The following is a 19,637-nucleotide window of genomic DNA, read 5'->3' as shown; positions in this document are numbered from 1 at the left end:
GATTAATTTAGAAATTAAATCTACTAAAATGTATTCTCTTTTTTCAACACTTGGAGCAATTTCACCTTTTTTGGCTTCCAAATTAACTGATAATTTTGTTGTCAGATCAACATTGAGAATTTGTTTTCAATTCAGGAAACATTTTGGGAACCATAGATTCTTATTAATCAGGATCAGAATTTATTGTCATGAACAAGTCATGAATTTCAGTGTTTTGTGGCAACATCAAAGTCCAAACATTCAAGCAAATGTTACGTAGGTACATGATCATAAAATAAAGTATTAACAAATCGCATTTCACAACTTATTATAACAACATTACTATAAAAAGAATTAAATAACAGTGCATGAAAAGTAAGGCAGTGTCTTTGCGTCATTGATTATTCAGGAATCTGATGGCATCGGGGAAGAAGCTGTCCTTGTGCCTTTGAGTGCTTGTCTTTAGGCTCCTGTACATTTTTTTCTGATGGTAACAGTCAAAGGGGCGTGGCCTGGGTGATAGGGGTCTTTGAGGATGGAGGCTGCTTTTGTAAGACACTGCCTCATGTAGACATCCTCGAGGGAGTGAAGTCTGGTGCCTATGATGTCACAGGCCAAGTTAACAATCCTCTGGAATTTATTCTTGTCCTGGGAGTTGACACCTCCATACCAGGCAGTGATGCAACCAGACAGAATGCTCTCCATCTGTTGAAGTTTATGACAGTCTTCAGTGACATACCAAATCTCCTCAGACATCTCACAAAGTATAGCTGCTGGTGAGCCTTCTTCCTGATTGCATCAATGTGGAGTCTCCAGGACAGATCCTTGGAGATGTTGACGCTCAGGAATTTGAAGTTATTGACCCTCTCCACTACTGTGCCCTTGATGTGGAGTGTGTCATGTTCCCTTGAAATCCACAATCATCTCCTTGGTTTTGCTGACATTGAGTGCAAGATTGTTGTCGTTACACCATTCAATGAACTGATCTATCTCCCTCCTGTATGCTTCATCATTTCCATCTGTGATTCTGCCGACAACTGTTGAGTCCTCAGCAAACTTGTAGATAGAATAGGAATTGTGCCTGACCACACTGTCATGGGTGTATAACGAGTAGAGCAGTGGGCTGAGCACGCATCCTTGGGGTGTGCCTCTGTTAATAGTCAGTGTGGAGGAGACATTGTTTCCATTTGGTACTGACTGTGGTCTTGCAATTAAAAAGTCAAGGATCCAGTTGCAGAATTGGGTACAGAGGCCTAGAGTTTGTGCTTCTTGACCAGCACTGAGGGAATAATGGTATTGAGCTGTAGTCGATGACCAGCATGCGTATGTATGAATTGTTGTTTTCAAGGTGATCTAGAGCTGATTGGAGTGCCACCGATAATGCATCTGCTGTGGAAAGATTGTGATAATGGGTAGATTACAGCAGGTTCAGATTCTGTCCATGACCAGTCTCTCAAAGCATTTCATCACAGTAGGAGTTTGTGCTACTGGGCGGGTCATCGTTGAGGCAGCTCACGCTACTCCTCTTGGGTACCGGGATGATTGATGCCCTTTTGAAGCATGTGGGAACCTCTGACTACAGCAATGAATGGTTGAAAATGTTTGTGAATACCCCGGCCAGTTGGTTGATGCAGATTTTCAGTACCCTGCCAGGTACGCTATCAGGGCCTGGTGCCTTGCAAGGTTTTGCCCTCTTGAATGATATTCTGATGTCACCCACAGAGACAGATATCACAGGATCCTCAGCCTTTTCAGGGAGTCAAGTAAACACTGTTTGGTTCTTCTCAAAGCAGGCATAGAAGGAATTCAGCTCATCAGGTAATGAAGCCTCACAGTCATCTACAGTGTTCACCCTCGCTATGTTGGCTGTATTTAGTCCTATTTTAGGTAATTCCTTCTTTTTTACCTTCAGATCAAGATATCAGTTACCATCAGTTCAAATTTAGATATCCAATCTTTTTTAGATTTCTTTATTGACCAAAATCTTGCTTCTTTTGAACAATTATCCACCAAATTTATAATACCTAAGCATCACTTTTTTTTGTTATTTACAGGTTGGGAGCTTCTTGAATTCTTTAACTGGAATCTAATAAGATGGGGAAGATTTATAATTTCAAACCTAATCATAAACGGATGTTAATAGTCCTTTCTGAACTACTTTTAAGATCAAGGGATAGTTCCCTAAACAGTATATAAAAAAAACTATGGGAACATGATTTTTAACAGTTTATTTTTGAAACTACATGGGAATCTCTTTTTGAAGCGAGAGCATTCATCCTCACTTCGTGCTAGACACTCATTAATATTTAAGGAAGTATACCGGCCCACTTTTCCAAAGTCCAATCAGCTTAATTGTATTCTAATTTTTCTTCTAAATGTGGTAAATGTATAACTGAAGAAGGTTCATATGATCTTGTTACATCCCAACCCCTGTACTCAAGGCTTACATTTATAAAGGCTAAGATGCCAAAAGCTTTCTTTACAACCCTGTCCATCTGCAACGTCACCTTCAGGGAACAATGTATTTAAATTCCCAGATCTTTTTGTTCCTCTGCACTCCTCAGAGCTCTACCATTTACAGTGTAGGTCTTACCTTGGTTTGCCCTTCCAAAAGCAACACCTCCCACTTGTCTGCATTAAGCGCCCTCTCTACCATTTTTTGGCCCATTCTCCCAGTTGGCCCAGATCCCTGTACTTGCTTTGAAAATCTTTCTCACTGTCCACAACTCCTCCTATTTCTGTGTCATCAGTAAACTTTCTGATCCAATTTACCACATTAACATCCAGATGATTGATATAGACAACAAACAACAAAGTTGCAACTTAGATCCCTGAGCCACAAAACTAGTCACAGGCCATCCGCCACCACTCTCTGTTTTCTCCCACACATCAAATTTCGAATATTGTTTCTCATCTTCACTGATCAATGGGATATAAAGGATCCAGAGGGATGGTGCTGAAGTATGAGTTGTGTTTACTGTGAATGATGGTTCTGAAGGCAAACTTGTAGTTATTAAACTAACATTGGTGTCCTTGGTGCCCAGGTACTCCAGGGCAGAGTGGAGCGCCAGGGAGATGACATCTGCCATGGACCTGTTTAGGTAGTAGGCAAATTGAACTGGGTCAAGGCTATTGTCGTGATCCATGACCAGCCTCTCAAACACTCCGAAAGTGTACCTAATTAAATTAAAAAGAGCCAATAAATACAAAAAGTCAATAGATTATAAATATTGACAGCAATCGTCATGCAAAAAAGCAGTGATTTTGGAATTTTGCAGGCAATCCTCTTGTGGTGTCAGAGCAGACCCTGATTAGTTTGAAACATACTGAGGGTGTAGGTTAATTGGATGTAAATTGGGTGGCACAGACTCATGGGCTGAAATGCCCTGTACGCCTAAATTTAAAAAATAATTAAATTTAAATAAATTTAAAATAGTTGCATGAGAGGTGCATTGGGTTAATATTGGCACAAATCTGGAAGAATATTCATTCATAAATGCCTTGAATGTCTCTCAGGGAAGATGAACTTTTAAGACCAGTCCAAAATAGGCAACCAGATGTAGGCAATCAGCTTTGTACATGCAGCTCATTGTGTGAACCTGAGCGATCCAACTCTAAATGCCCATTTTATCTGCATGAAGTCTCATTAAATTTAGCTTCCTGTGTTCAAGATTTAGCTTTTAATATCTCCCAAATAAGCACATAAAAATAGAAATATCAGTTGGAAACTGAACGGGGATGTTTTTGTATCTAATGTTTTATCATATGTTGGGGAATCAGTGACAGTAGATTATTATTCACCAAGTTGATTCCTATTGAAATTGTACCCAAGAGTGATCTGAATACTGGGCTTCAAATATCAGTTCCATATGGTGCATTTTCCTCTGTCATTTTGAGCAAATAAAAGCAAAGAATGATTGTGGACTCAGGATGTTGCAAGTTGAAGCTGATCAGATGGCGTGCATGTGATCGGGAGGTGGGGGAGGGGGAATGAAATTCTGTGTGATGGCATGTCTGCCTTGCTCAAGGCAATGCACAACAGTGAAGCAAGCTTCAAATCTCAGCCTTGCTGTTAGCAAGAGGGATGAGAGGAGAACGAAAATGAGAAATTTCGTGTTAAACGGTGATCCTGATGTAGCCTCCTTTGTCCTCTGCGGCAATAAGAACCTCCCAGTAGCCAACTATTTCAATTTCAAAAATCATCGCTACATCAACATAGGTATCCATGGCCTCATGCACTGCCAAACTGAGGCAACTTGCAAATTGGTAGAACAATAGCTGGCATTGCATCTGAGCACCTTATATTCTAAGTAGATGGCATTATCATCAACTTCTCCAATTTCATTTAATCTCCACCCACGGGTTTGTCTCTTTCCCTATCCCTCTGTCTCCCTTCCTACAGCTCCCCACCCCCTTCCCTTCCTTGTGTCAAAGAGCTACCATTGACCCACTCCCCATCATTCCTCAGCTTTTTCCTCTTCTACTCTCCCACCTGCATGCCCTCTGTTATCTTACCTGGAAGCCTGTGTTCCTCCCCCTGCCTCTTCCTCCCTCCTCTCCTCCTCCCCCTCCCTTCCACCATCCCTTTTTATTCAGGTGCTTGCTTGTGTTTTGTTGATACTTGACAAAGGGCCCTGGTCCAAAAAGTTGGTAAATCTTTGCTTCCTGTGAATACCATGTGACCTGAGTTTCCCCAGCACATTAGTGTATTGCATTAAAATTTGGTCACCGCTGGACCATCCTTCTCACAGTGCCTCCCAGTCTGGCAAAACCTGAATTTGAAATGCACTCATCCTGCGCTTTAAATGTTTCATGACCTCATCCTCAAGTCTGACAGAAATGTACATTCTACACTCTTCCAAATATGGCTCCAATGCATTTCCCAAATTAAATCGCACCATCCTTGGCCGACTTGACTTCCGCCATCAAGGTCCTAAAGTGCACATGGGATTAAAAGAATGTGCTGTACAGAAAGAAGCCATTCAGCCCAAGCTGTATATTCTGACGCTTGAACTTCACTGAAGCCTCTTCACTCATCACTTCTCTAATTCTGTCTCCACAATAAACACATCCATCCTCGCATTAAATGTTGCCAGATGAAGGGTCTTTCCCATTTCTTTCCACAGATGCTGCTTAACCCATTCACTTTCCCCCAGCAGTAGATGTTTGATCCAAAGTTCAGCACCTGCAGTCTCTGGTGTTTTCATTAAATGCATCTTTACCATGTGCTTCAGTCACTCTCTGTGGTTGCACCACCTTGCAACTACTGCATAAAGCAAGATCCATCTCCTGAACTCCCCGCTGGATTACTTGGTGACTATCATACACTGATGGTCTCCCACTATGCCCTTTACTGCATGTGGAAACATTCTCTCTACATCCAGCCTAACACCATTCAGAATTTTAATAGAACGTGGCTCTTCGACCCACCATGTTGTGTTGACTTCTGTAAACCTATTCCACCGTCCATCTAACCCTTCCCAAACTCACACCTATAGCCCTCTATTTTTCTTACATCCATGTCCCTGTCTAAGAGTCTTTTAAATGTTCCTGTTGTACCAGCTTCCACCATCACTCCCGGCAATACATCCCAAGCACCCACCACTCTCGGAGTTACAAAACGAACCTCTGACATCTCCCCTGAACTTTCCTCCACTCTCCTTAAATAGATGTCCTCTGGTCTGCCTTATCTATGCCTCTCATAATCTTATACTCCTCTATTAAGTCGCTTTTAATGACCTCCTCTCAAGAGAAAAGAGAACCAGATTGTTCATCCTTTCCTGATGTGTTTTCCTTGCACTCCTGATGCTTCTTTGCAAATTTTGTCCAGACAATCTCTTGAGTTTCTGGATCCTACTTATTAAGTGGGGACTAAAATTGTAATAACTGTGCTCTAACCAAACTTCAATGTACGTACAGCACACATCCCTACATTTTGAATTCTCTGCCTAAAGAGATCCACCTTGGTTTTATGGGCTTTTTGTCTCGTAATGCAATTTTTAGTGATTAGTGCCTTTGTTCCTCTCTCCAATCGGGATTCATCTCTTCCCCACAATTAGCGACTTCTGTCTTCTTTCTCCCTGATATTTATCAATAAAATGGGTTGCGAGGTAGGGAAGGATTAGATCGTTATGGTGTAGATTTACATTGGTCGGCACGACATGATGGGCTGAAGGGCCTGAGGTGTGATGTTCCATCTTCAAACTTCACACACCATTTATTTTCCAATTCTGATGGGATTGGATTGGTTTAAAGCAGTGGTTTTCAGATGACCCCCTAAACTCACATTCTACCTTAAACAATCCTTATGCCATCAGTGCTCTTGTAAGGGATTGCTTAAGGTGGTATGAGAGTGGGAAGGGAAGGTTGAGAATCACTGCTCTAGACCTAATTGTTACTGAAATATTTTGCTTGAGAAAAATTGTCATTGGCCCATTTCCTTTGGAGTTATGAAACCGTGCACATGACGAGTCAATGAGGTACGATTAAAACAGTGGTTTTCAAACTTTATCTTTCAACTCACATACCACTGAAGTTAGAATCACAGAGCATTTATGGCATAGGGAATACTTAAAGTGGAATGTGAGTTTGGTGGGGGAGTGGGGGGCGGAGTTTGAAAACTACTGGTTTAGAGAGATACAGGCCAAAAACAGGCAGGTGGGTCTAGTATGGGAGGAGAATTCTGATGCGAAGAGATCTGCCTAATTTATTAATTCTGTTGGTTGATCTCTTGCTAGGTTAAGCTGGTGAGTTTAAACTTCTCAAGGCTTACATGATTCCCCCTCTTAAATGTTGCTGTTTCATCAGCTGTCAGTGTTAAAGCACAACCCCTTTATGATCAAGTCACTCTGCTACTTTGGTCTGCTTGAGCAAGTTGGGCCAAAGGGCTTTTTCACTGCATAACTCTCTGATGCAGGATCTCAACTTAAAATGTCCCTTCACAGATACAGTAAACGTCCTAAAATCCGGGCTGCTTGGGGATTGGGTTGGTCCAGATTTTCCGGATTCTCGGGCAGTACTTTTAAAATTCAAATTTAAGGAGGACTAAAGAAGAGACGAAAACAGGTAGTTTGTGATAGTTTATTCATTAGCAAATACAGCATGTTTCATTTATCAAAACGAGCAGATTTAAAGAAAGATAAAGTCAACACTTGACTCAAATGTAAACAAAACACACAAAAATGTCTAAAGCTTTAAATTATGTTTAAAAATGAACATTGTAAAAGAAAAATACTGTATACAAATGAATTAGTTTGTGATAAGATTACCTGGATTAAGTGTGGTTGCTTGTTGCCACAGTTTATCTGTGGCACTTACGCATTCACGCACACGAAAGCCTGCTGAATATAAAAGGGTTGAGAGTCCGGATTCTCAGCTTGCCTGGATTTCCAACATCTGGAATGTTAGACTTTTACTGTTGTACCTGGTCCTCTGAGATCCTCCAACGATTTGTTGCTCTTTCCCACAGTTTACAGCATCAGAAGACAATTGTTTCTCATCAAAGCTTTGCTTCTTTCAACTTCTTTTTCCTTGTTGCACCAATCTTAGCATTCAGCCCCCAAACTGTCAACAACTGCAGTGTGTGCAATACAGAAAGGCTTCCTGGAGACACAGTCGCACAGATTGTGTTTCCTTCGCTGACGTTGAGCTGGCATGTTCTCGGAATGGATCTCATCCAACGCTGATTGCGTTCTTCCTCTTTCCTGTTACAGTATATGTCTTGTAGATTGTGGAAAGACTCCTCGGGGCCTGCTGAAAAGTTGGGTCCGATGGCATTCCTGTGATTCTTGGACCTGCCTCAAGGACATATATACACACCCAAGTGATTGTTGTATTTTATTGCCCATACTTTAATCAATGACAATCCACAATGTGCAGATAGATATTTCATTTCAAAACAAACAAAATTAATCCAAGAATTATTCTGCCATGGACATCATTCAGACAATGCGGCCTCTCAAAAGATCAATCCAGTCTATTCTTTTCTGATAATTATCATTTGCCACTTTCAGCTCTCCACAGACAATAAATTGTGATCCGCTATGTGAAATGTTTTTTTCCTCACGTCCTACTGAGTGACATGTCCACAACTTTATTTTTAGATATTTAGACATGCGTACAGCATGGTAGCAGGCTGTTCTGGCCCATGAGCCCAGGCCGCCCAATCAGCCTAACTAACCTACAACCTCACGAAGGGTGGGAGGAAACTGGAGCACCCGAAGGAAACCCACGCAGACACAGGTGGTCTTCTCTACATCGGGGAGATTGGATGTACCCTGGGAGATCGTTTCATTGAGCATCTTTGCGATGTGAACTCCAACAGCTAGGATCTCGCAGTGGTCAACCATTTTATTTCCACTCCCCTTTTCCGCTGACCTATAGTATTTGTCAATGGCCTCATGTATGGCCAAACCCAGGCCACTGCAGAAACAACACCTTGCATTCTGTCTGGCACTCTCCAACGAGACAGCATTAACATTGACCTCCAATTTCCATTGACCCTCTCCCTCGAGTATCTCTATTACCCTATCCCTTTGTCTCCTTTCCTCAAGTTTCCCACCCCCTTCATTTCCTTCTACTAACAGAGAGCCGCTCCCTCCCCCGGTCATTTCTCAGTCTTTTCCTCTTCTACCTTCCCACAGTAAACTGTGACCAACATTTTGGGCCTCAGCCCTTTGTCAGGTAGAAGAAAAAAAATCCATCAATGACCTCCTTCCTGTTAGCCTGTGTCCTCCCTTCCCTTTTTCTCTCCTCCTCTCCCCTATCCCTTTATTCAGGCATCTGCCTGGTTTTTTTCTTATACCTGACGAAGGGCCCAGGCCTGAAACGTTGATTACCCTTTCCTTACTATGGACGCTGTGTGACCTGCTGAGTTTTCTCAGCATGTTTGTGTGACAACCACTTACTGTCTTTCGTCCAAAATACCAAAGTGACGTAGGACTGAATTTTGTTCACTAGTCACTTTCTGATCATATACAGAACACAGTGACGTTGTCAAATTTAATCATATTGTTAACCTCCTCTTTTTTTTACAGGACAAACTTCTTGTTGCAAATTAGTCCTGGCTCTGCACAATTAACAGAAACCTTTGCAAATTCTCATTATTTTTTTCTCTCTGGTTATTGTTTTAAAATTTAATTTTTTTATCTTAATTTTTTTTAAATTTAAATGTTAAATTTAGACATGCAGCACGTTAACCGGCCCTACTGGCCCACAAGCCAATGCCACCCAATTGACCTACAATCCCTGGTATGTTTTTGAACTGTGGGAGGGAACCAGAGCATCCAGCGGAAACCCACGCAGACACAGGGAGAACTCCTCACAGACAGTGCAGGATATGAACTCCGACCCGGTACCTGGCGCTGTAACAATGTGGCGCTAACCACAACACTAACCCTGCACGCACCCCCTCCCACAAAAACCTTGTTAATCTAACGTGTCTGCCATTGCAAGGAATCGCCTTACTTCCTTTCTTCAACTCATTACCTCTCTCTAGTCCTCTGATACCTGCCTTGGATCCAGGGAGGATTGTAGGAAACATCTGATCCTTCCACCCTCACTTCCTTCAGCAAGCTGTCAAGATAAACTATTCAGAACAAGTGGCTTAAGCATTCTATGCTTTTCAGCCACTGTTGACCATCAATTTTTATGTCATCCATTATCTTCTATCTCTATAAAGATTTTTTTGCAAAACACTCATTGAGTATTCCAATGCTGATCTGCACCTCTCAGCATACATCACCCTGTTTGCCTTTAATTGGTCCCATTTCAGCTCTTGGTATTTGCACATATGGAGGATTTTTAGAGTCAGTCACAGAACTTTGAGCAGGCCCTTCAGCCCAACTTGTTCATGCCAGCCAAATGTGCTGGAAAAACAGCAAGTTGGTCAAGCAGCATCTGTAGGAAGTAAACTGTGACCAACATTTTGGGCCTCAGCCCTTTGTCAGGTAGAAGAAAAAAAATCAGCCATAGGCCTGAATAAAAGTATGGGGGAGAGGGGGGAAGAGGAGAAGAGATAGGGGGAAGAGCATATGTTAACAAATAAGGGGTGGATGGAGGTGAGAGCGTAGAAGAGAGAAAAGCTGAGAAGTAACAGGAGAGAGGGGAGAGGGCAGAGGGTAGCTCTCTAATAGAAGAGCTATCCTTGGTGTTCATACAGTAAAACTCCTAGTATCCGGAATTCAAGCAACGGGCAAACAAATTGAGAATAAATACAAAATTAAAATAAATAAAATTAAAATAAATAAGAGTAAAATAAAAATATATGAATTTATATATGTAAAATAAGTGTTCTCTGAAGTAACACTACACCTTTGGAGAAGATGGGAGCAAATATTCAGCCAGTGGAGTGTCTTGGTCATGCTTTGCTCATAGCAGCTGTTTAAATTAAGTTGTATTTGAATATAATGGCGTCACCCAGGATGAAGAGCAGGTTGATGCTACCTCGCTGTTGGAGTGACTCTCTTGCAGTGTCTCCTTATCCCTGCTTAACAAAAGTCACTCTGATTAGAGGCTTTTTCTGTACACTTGGGGGGAGGGGGTAATTATCCATAATATTATTGTATGTCTTTCGGACAACTCCCTGGAGGGGGAGGAACCTGCAGATGCAGCAACGGTTAAATGTTTTCAAAGAATATAAAGTAAAATGCTTTAAGGTTTATATAGTCATGCAAATGAAGTTTGTTTAGTGATAAGTACAGTGCAGTATTTGTGTCTTTTAAACTGTTTATTCTTAACGTGGGTGTATTAGTTAGGTGTTAGTGTATGACACGGTTTGCGCAGCGGTTAGTGCAGTGTTGTTATACTGCCAGCGATTGGGACTGGGGTTCGAAACCCACGCTGTGTATAAGGAGTTTGTATGTTCTCCCTGTGTCTGCATGGGTGCTCCAATTTCCTCCCACCATTCATAAACCTACCAGAAATGTAGGTCAATTGGGTGGCACGGGCTTGTGGGCCGAAAGGGCTTTTTACCATGCTGTATATCTAAATTAAATTTAAAAATTAAAATTTAATTGTAAGAGCAAATCTCAAGCAACTGGAGAACTTGCTTATCTGGCATGTACCAATCCTTGGAGGTGCCAGATATCAGGGGTTTGACTGTACCTGTTTAAATGTCTTTCAAATTTTACAAAGGTAGTCCCTTCTACCATCATCTCTGGCAGCTCATTCCATATACCCATCACCATCAGTATTGATAAAGGTGTCCCTGGGTCCCTTTTAAATCTTTCCCCTTTCACCTCAAATCTTTGTCCTCTGGTTTTAGATTTTCCTACCCGGGAAGAAAAAAAATTGTCGCACTAACAGTTCTTTCCAATCGATTTTTTTTCCAATCTATGCATATGCATCCATGTGAAAAGGGGATTGCAGGTTGAATGTCTTTAATCTGGCGGCATCAGTCCTGGCCAAACTCCAGAAAATGCCAGAAACAAAAATTGACCCTACATAAACATATCAAAGATCGAACAAAGCTTAAAACAAGAAATAATACTGTGGGGCGGCACGGTTAATGGAGCAGTTTGCGCAACACCTTTACAGCACCAGAGATCAGGACATTAGTAGAAGCTCCTTTCAGACAGCACATAACTCGAACCCTGGTCTCCTTACAGACAGTGCAGGACTCCAACCCCAGTCCCGATCACGGCAGATTCAACCTGATGGCGCCAGCGATCTGGACCCGGGTTTGAATCCCACTCTGTCTGTGAGGAGTTTGCACTAACGGTGGCAGATTCAAAACGTGCCATACCATGGGAGTTTCCAGACCACAGAGTGCCAGGTAACACTGAGAAAACACCAGCACTGAACATTTCCCAAGAGGAGGGTGTGTTTCTGTGTGTACCTGCCTGATGCTGGACTTGGTCCTTTCTCTGAGTGTGGTGCAGTTTACTTCCTTCACAGTTCCCACAAAATAAGTGAAGATTTCACATTTCCCATTTGTGTCAGACTGACTATAAATAGAACTGCATCACTGCTCTATTCTAATTGTGCCAGCATACCATTCAGCAGGTTGTCTGTGTGATAACCGAAAAAGTGATGGAAAATCTGTCCTTTGTCTTTTACCAGTTTCCTAGCCAATTCCAATACTTATTTTCTTCTCAAGATCCCAACTCCCCCCCCCCCCCACCCCCCGTGTCTCCACCCTGATCAGACTCTCCCCACCACACCTCTCCGACTGTCACTTGTTCAGTATCCTATTACCACTTGGCCCCTTCCCTAGCTCACTCACCCCATCCATTTTATTCTTGCTATCCTCCCTTTCTAAATTAGACGAGAAACGGTCCTGACTCTGGAATCTTTACTGTTTGTTTCATCACCTGTTGAGTCCCTTCAACCTCACTCTGGATTCCAGCACCTACGGTTGCTTGTGTTTCTCTTGTGACAGAAAACTTATTGGGATTGCAGTATTTAGACTGTTCAGTTATTAAAGAGTTAAATTGTGCAAAGGCAGATGAGGCAGATTGATCTCATTGTCCCTGAATTTCTGTTTCATTACCTGCTACACTTGTGTATAGGTTGGCATTTGCAGCCAGTTCAAATGGGTTAATGCTATTTTAAAAAAAATAGATATCATAAGTTCTTTGTTTTTCTAAATTAAACGGGCACATTTTAAATAATATCACAAACATGGTGTTGTGCCATGGAGAATGTTGTGGAAGATGAAGGAGACATTCAGGAGTGGATCTCCAACTTTGAGTCAGTCTGTTTGTCACTTAATTGGACAAGTCACAGAAGGATTAGTGCGAATGCAGCCCAGGCCATCACACAAACCACTGAAGCACACAAACCAATGTCCCCTCCATCAATTCCATCTGTCCCTACTGCTGCCTCAGGAAAGCTGCCCACATATTAAAAGACCCATCACTCCCCCTCCAGATTCGGTCAGCGAAACAGTTAGCATAGCGATCAAGACTAGGGTTTGAATCCCATGCTGTCTGTAAGGAGTATGTACATTCTCTCTATGTCTGCATGGTTTTCCTCCGGGTGCTCTGGTTTCCTCCCACCATTCAAAAATGTACCAGGGCTATGAGAGATATAAACAGGGGAGTTGTTTTAAATGGCAGCCAGATAGTATTAAATACCTAGGGATAACGATGGATAGAGATCCAGGAAACTTATACAAATTGAACTACACCCCTATCCTTGAAAAAAATGAAAGACGATTTCAACAGATGGAGTGATGGGCAGGATGAATTGAGTCAAAATGAAGTTGTTGCCGAGGCTACTGTATCTTGTTCATTCCATTCCTATTTACTTGCCAAGGAAATTCTTTAAAAATTTTGAATGGAAGTATAAGAACTTTTTGAATGGTAAAGTCTCAAGGGTCTCCATGGAAAAATTGACGTGGGACTATGATTTGTTGGGGGTGGGGGAGGGTGGCTACAATTTTCAGATTTTAGGAACTATTACTTGGCAGCCTAGTCAAGGTTCCTCACATCTTTATTTGAAGAAGATGATCCACCAAAATGGGTTCACATGGGAATACATAGTATGGGGGAAGTTAGCAAAAGATTTCATTGACAAAATACATACCAAGTTAATAAATAAAAGAACAGAAAACCCCATTATAAAACATCTCATAAGAATCTGGAAGGAAATTAATGATTGCATTGGTAAAAGATATTGCAATATTTCCAAAAGCACCCTTGACATACAATAAGCTAATGCCTATGAATTTAGGTAACAAAATTCTGGATATTTGGGATCGAAAGGGGATCCAAAATGTTGAGGATTGCTACGAAAATAGACAGCTTATGCCCTTCAAACAACTAAAGGATAAATATGATTTGCCTAATGGAACCTTTCACTATTTTCCCCAGTTAAGATCCTTCCTGAGGGAAAAATGGGCCCCAACAATGAACCCTCCTGAAGGGAATGAGATGGAAGGGTTACTTCGACTGGGAAGCGCTCCCAAATTTATATCAAGAATATACTTTGTGCATAAAAATGAGAACCAAAATCGGGCCTGCAAAGATCGAGAGGCGGAAGTTAGACCTGGGAATAATGATCGAGGAAGAATGTTGGTCAGATTTATGAAGGGAAAATGTAACATCAGTGATCAACGCCAGATTTAGATTGGTACAATACAATTTCTTACACCAATTATACCTCACACCACAAATATTACACAAAGGAAAACCAAGGATATTGGAAATGTGCTTTAGGTGTGGGTTAGAAATTGGTACTTTTACATGCGCCACATGGACCTGCACGAAGGTGAGACCCTTTCGGCTTGAATTATATAACATATTAACTACAATTACGGGAGTAGACTTCCCACTGGACCCGGTGGATGTGGGCAGAAAAGTAACAAAATTCCAAATTAAGTTTGTCGATATTTTGCTCTGTCAGTAGCAAAAACCCTGCTCATCACTCGATGGTCCTTGGAGATGCACAACTGCGTGCCCATGGGAAAGGTAAAACATCATTTAAGAAATAAATACCACACATTTTTCAAAATATGGCAACCTTACCTTGAGCACCTTGGTACTCAGTTATAAAAATAGCTCAAAAAATATGATAAAACATGTAAAGACAACAGCAGTGAATCACCTCAAAGAAGTTGATGAGAAAGACTGGTAGGGTTGATTTTTTTTCTTCACTATTTTATGTCTCTTTCGTTGTTTTCTTTTAATGTTGGGGGGGGTGGAGTTACAAGTGAATTGACGTTGTATTTGAAACTCAGAAGCGATTTGTACTAAGAATGGGTAAATATGTTAAAAAATTACATTTTTTAGATGGTCAAATGGGTTCAACAGTGATGCCAAAGAGTCATGGTGGATTACTGTCAAGATGGAGGCAGCAACAAGTGGTATGCCGCAGGGATCGGTGTTGGGTCCCTTGTTATTTGTCATTTACATTAATGATCTGGATGATGGGGTGGTAAACTGGATTAGTAAATATGCGGATGATGCAAAGATAGGTGGAGTTGTGGTCAGTAAAGAAGGTTTTCAGAGATTGCAGAAGGATTTGGACTGCTTAGAAGAGTGGGCTGAAAGATGGCAGATGGAGTTTAATATTGAAAAATGTAAAGTGCTTCATTTTGGAAAGAATAAGGGTAAATGGGAGGGAATTGAAAGATGCAGAAGAACAGAGAGATCTGGGAATAACAGTTCATCGTTCTTCGAAGGTGGAATCTCATGTGGATAGAGTGGTAAAGAAAGCTTTTGGTATGCTGGCCTTTATAAATCAAAGCATACGAGTTGGTAAGTGATGTTGAGACTATTCAAGGCATTGGTGAGGAAAAATTTAGAATATTGTATGCAGTTCTGGTCTCCAAATTATAGGAAGGATATTAATAAGGTAGAGAGAGTGCAGAGAAGATTTATTAAAATGTTGCGTGGATTTTAGAATCTAGATTCCAAAGCAAGATTGAGTAGATTAGGTCTTTATTCATTGGATCGTAGAAGGTTGAGGGGGGATTTGATAGAGGGGGATAGATAGAGTAGATGTGAATAGGTTCTTACCCTTGAGGGTAGGTGACATTCAAACGAGTTAAGAGTTAGGGGACAAAAGTTTAGCAGTAACATGAGAGGGAGCTTCTTCACTCAGAGAGTAGTGGCTGAGTGGAATGACCTTCTGGAAGAGGTGGTTGCAGCAAAGTCAATTTTGTCATTTAAGGAAATGTTGGATAGGTGCATGGATGTGAGGGGATTGGAGGGTTATGGGCAGAGAGCAGGTAAGTGGGACTAGAGGAGATCACTTAGATCGGTATGGACTAGAGGGGCCAAGATGGCCTGTTTCCGTACTTTAATTGTTATATGGTTATATATGATACCATGTTTTTCTTGAAAAATACTGGTGCTGTAGGTAATTTGGGTGTAATTGGGTGGTACAGGTGTGTGGGCCTGCTACTATGTTGTCGTTTAAATCTAAATTCAAGGACAGGTGCTTTCCTGCTATTATCAGACTCTTAAATGCACCTCTCAATGATCAAAGATGTTGCCCTTGCACATTTTTAACTCTTCTTTGCTCTACACCCTGTACTTTGACTGCATTCCCCTGCACCCTTTTACTTATTGTGACATTACATCCCGAAGTACTTAAGTACGTGCCTGGATAGCTCGCAATACAGCTTTTCATTATATCTTGGCATATAGAGTAACAAACAATTCCACTCAAAAATTGTATAGCTGGGCAGAAAAAGCGGGGTCAGACTTCTCTCACCTTGCTTGTGTTCCCTGTGTATTATTTATTTCTCTTTCTGTGATGGACCTTGTTGGAGGGTAAGAACTTAAAAAGCATATTATTTTCAAGCAGGAAGTAGACAAAGCCAAGTTTACATTCTCAAAGGCAAAAATCTGTCGAGTCCGCAATTTGCAGAAAATAGAGGTGCTGGGAATCGATCCCTCTGAGCTGTGTGGAGTGGGTTTTCAGCTTCATTTATATGTTGGCTCAAGTAACTTGAGAGCATTAACTACACACGGTATTGTCCTTTCTGCCTCATTTTTAATCAGGTAGCTGATAAGTTGTGATAGTTGATGATGTATACTTCTCCCCCCGCCCCCCCAGAGATTGTGGTTTGCATAGGGTAATAGGCAAGCATGGAGTCTCTCAAAATAATCCTGGGACAGCCCAGTATGCAATCCTTGTTTGGGGAATTTCATCTGGATGTTTTAATGTGGAAATCCTGAAGTTTTTTTAAAAGTTATACAAACAGCACAGTAACAGGCCCTTTCGACCCATGAGGCTATGCCATCTTATTACACCCAATTGACTTCCAACGCCAGTCTGGTTTATTTTAAAATGGTGGGACGACACAGGGAGCACATACAAACTCCTGACAGACAGCGTGGAATTCAAACCCCAGTCGCTGGCGCTGTAACGGGGTTGCGCTAACTGCTACACAAGCTGTGCCCCCTCCCCCCATTCTGACAACATTTCTCTGTGCAGTGATCTTTGAACCATCAACTGTGCAATCTGCCCAGCCCTAGTAAAGAACCTCACGAAATAACTCAACGGATAGCAGTGCCCCTTAAATTCATCAACCAACTTTGCAAGCAAGAGGTGGGGGCTGAAATGTTTTTTTTAAATCTTCATTCAGTTATAGAGTGCTAGAATATTGTCGCACAGAAAGAAACCTTTCAGCCCAACTTATCCATGCCGGTTAACCTAGTCCCATTTACCTGCATTTGGCCTATATCTCTCTAATGCTCTCCTATCTTGACCTTGCATCCTTTGAGCATTGCAATTGTCCCTGCTTCTACCACTGGAAGCTCGTCCATACACCCACCACACTCAGTGTGGGGAAAAAAAGAGCTCCTCGACTTCCTGTAGACCGGGAACTCGGCCTTTCAATATCATATCATTTAACTTTCAGCAAAAATATATGCCAGATGAAATCTTGCTTCCCTCAGACGAAAGTGATGTGTCCAGGGACAGTTGAAGTTCTGATCTCTCCAGTTCCTGGAAATTTCATCCCGGACTTAGAATTAGAAGGGGCTCAAGTTAATAGTAATAAGTTTAAGATTGATCTTGTTATTATGTTTAAAGAAAATTAAAAACAACTTTTGTTTAACCATTGTCTTCGTGAATTTCTATTGCTGCTGGGTTTTGGAGTCCTCTGAGCTCGTAAGATAAGGGTTATGGAGATAAGACAATCAACCCTGAAGGCCCATTTAAAAAAACACTGCTGGTCAAATTTTCCTATATTTTCACTCTCTCCCTCTCTTTCAATTCGATTTTTATTTTCCTCTATTTATTTTACATTCCCAACTGCAAAAAGGCACAGAGTTCAAATAGGCATGGAGAAGACTGTGGATACACAGACATAGTGGAGACAAAAGCATAAACAGAAACAAAAGTGCTTAATGATGCAGGTAATTCAGAATACACAAGCAGAGACATGTGCAGTCAAATGGCTAACATACCCTTTCAAACACACACACACACAAATGCATGCACAGGTGTACACACAATCCCATCCTCACACATCCACCCCCACACACAAAGACACAGGTACGCATGCACATACAGACACACACCCTTACGCACATGCATACCCATACCTGCACAAGCGAAGACACACACCTAGACACACAGGTCTGGGCACAAGTGCCCACTCTCTCACAAACACCCATGCACACCCTCACACTCAAAGGCACATGCACACATAAACACACACAAGTACATGCAAATAAATGCACACAGATACATCTGGACACTGGCACACGCCCAGACACACGCACGCTGAGACACAGGCATGTCAATATCCAGGTGCTTCGTAGAGCTAGTCACAAATGCACAGACACAAGGCAAAAGCAGAAAGAAGATACATACCCACCAGGCTCAATGACACAAATGTAATATTAAACCTAGAGACTTGCAGAGCCACATACAGCCCCTCATGTACTGAAGCAGCGACATTGAGTTGAACATCCAAGCTTCTCCAGCTACGTTAATTACCTGGAGCACAGACCTCAGGGAGGCCCCACCTGCCACAACTCCTTCCATCAGAATTGCATCACACGTGAGCAGAGGCAGTGCCGACAAGGCTCCCTTCTCCCTCCTGCCTGTGCTGGTGCATGCTCAGTGCGACAGGGACAAAACCTCAGTCAGTTGTCTCCAAAGCTTTGGCTGCCCAGCGCCAGTTGCCAGGCAGTTATCAGTTGCTGTGACGACTGCAGTGGCTGTAGCTCATTCAGCAACGGAGGATCCTTAACCTTCCACTCTGCATCACCCTCTCCTCACTGAAGACGGCCTGGACTGTCTGCTTCTCCGTTCTTTCTGCCTTTGTTTTCAGTCGCTGTTTTCACTGCTTCCTTTAAATGCTCTCGACTGCCGAGAGGACAGGGATCCCTCTCTCCTCAAACTCTCACATCCTGCTACCTCTACGGTGGGTGAGACTTGGTGAACATGACTACTGCCAAGGAAGGGACTGCTTCAGGCAAAGGGGTCCAGCAGCAGGAACAGGTATTTTGGGATTCTGTATAGACTTTTCTCTTAACAATCCAACCACATGTGACAACTGATGGCACCCAGCACCGGTGGGAGTGTGTGTGCGCACAGAGGGGAAGGGTGAGTGCATCTGTTTTGTGACTGTGTTGAGTGTTAGTGTGAGACTGATGTGAAAGAATGTGTGTGTGGAGCTGTGTGTGTATGAGGAGGGGTATGTGTGGGTGTGCCTGTTAATCTGCTGTGTGTGTGTTTATTGTGCATTAGTGTGTTTGTGCTGTGGAAGGATGTGTGTGTGGAGGGGTGTGTTTATAGAGATAGTGTGTGTGGGTGAGGGCTGTATCTGTGGAGGGATGTGTGTGGAAGGATGAGTGTGTAGGGGGTTGTGTTTGCCTGTGAAGGGGTGTGGGTAGGGAGGGGTATGTTTGGAGGTGTGAGTTTGTGTGTGCATGGAGGGGTGTGTGTGGTAGGTACCTGTGGGTGAAGGGGCTGTGTTCATTTGTGTGGCATAGTGTGCGCACGTGTGTGTGTGTGTGTGTGTGTGTGTGGAAGGATATGTGTGAGGAGAGGCTGTGTGAGTTTGGGAGGGGTGTGAATGTGTATTTATGGAGGGGTGTGTGTATGGAGGGGTGTGTGTGTGGATGTGCTGTTTGTGTGGGAGGGGTGTGGGTGTGTGGTTGGATGAGTGTGTTTTTCTGTGTGAAGGGCCTGAGTGTGGGTGGAAGGGGTGTGTGTGTTTTTGTGTGATGGGCCTGAGTGTGTGTGGTGGG

At 42.4% G+C, this 19,637-nt stretch overlaps 1 protein-coding gene across 4 annotated transcripts in view; it reads left to right on the top strand.

Moving 5' to 3' along the window:
* Nucleotides 1-19,637, top strand: part of dpp6a (dipeptidyl-peptidase 6a) — an 810,473-nt gene that overhangs the window by 112,988 nt on the left and 677,848 nt on the right. The window contains exon 1 of one of the 4 annotated variants that reach the window (XM_069914791.1): nucleotides 18,657-18,885. The exons of 1 other annotated variant lie outside the window; for it this stretch is intronic. In XM_069914791.1, the coding sequence (XP_069770892.1) occupies nucleotides 18,829-18,885 (57 nt within the window). In that variant the 5' untranslated portion in view covers nucleotides 18,657-18,828. Of the gene's footprint in view, nucleotides 1-18,656; nucleotides 18,886-19,637 lie in introns of those variants that run through there. 2 more of the 4 variants (XM_069914794.1, XM_069914793.1) reach the window with 2 other exon arrangements.

Source organism: Narcine bancroftii, chromosome 1, assembly GCF_036971445.1.
Source record: "Narcine bancroftii isolate sNarBan1 chromosome 1, sNarBan1.hap1, whole genome shotgun sequence".
Taxonomy (NCBI): Eukaryota; Metazoa; Chordata; class Chondrichthyes; order Torpediniformes; family Narcinidae; genus Narcine; species Narcine bancroftii.
This window is presented reverse-complemented; position numbering and strand designations above follow the sequence as displayed.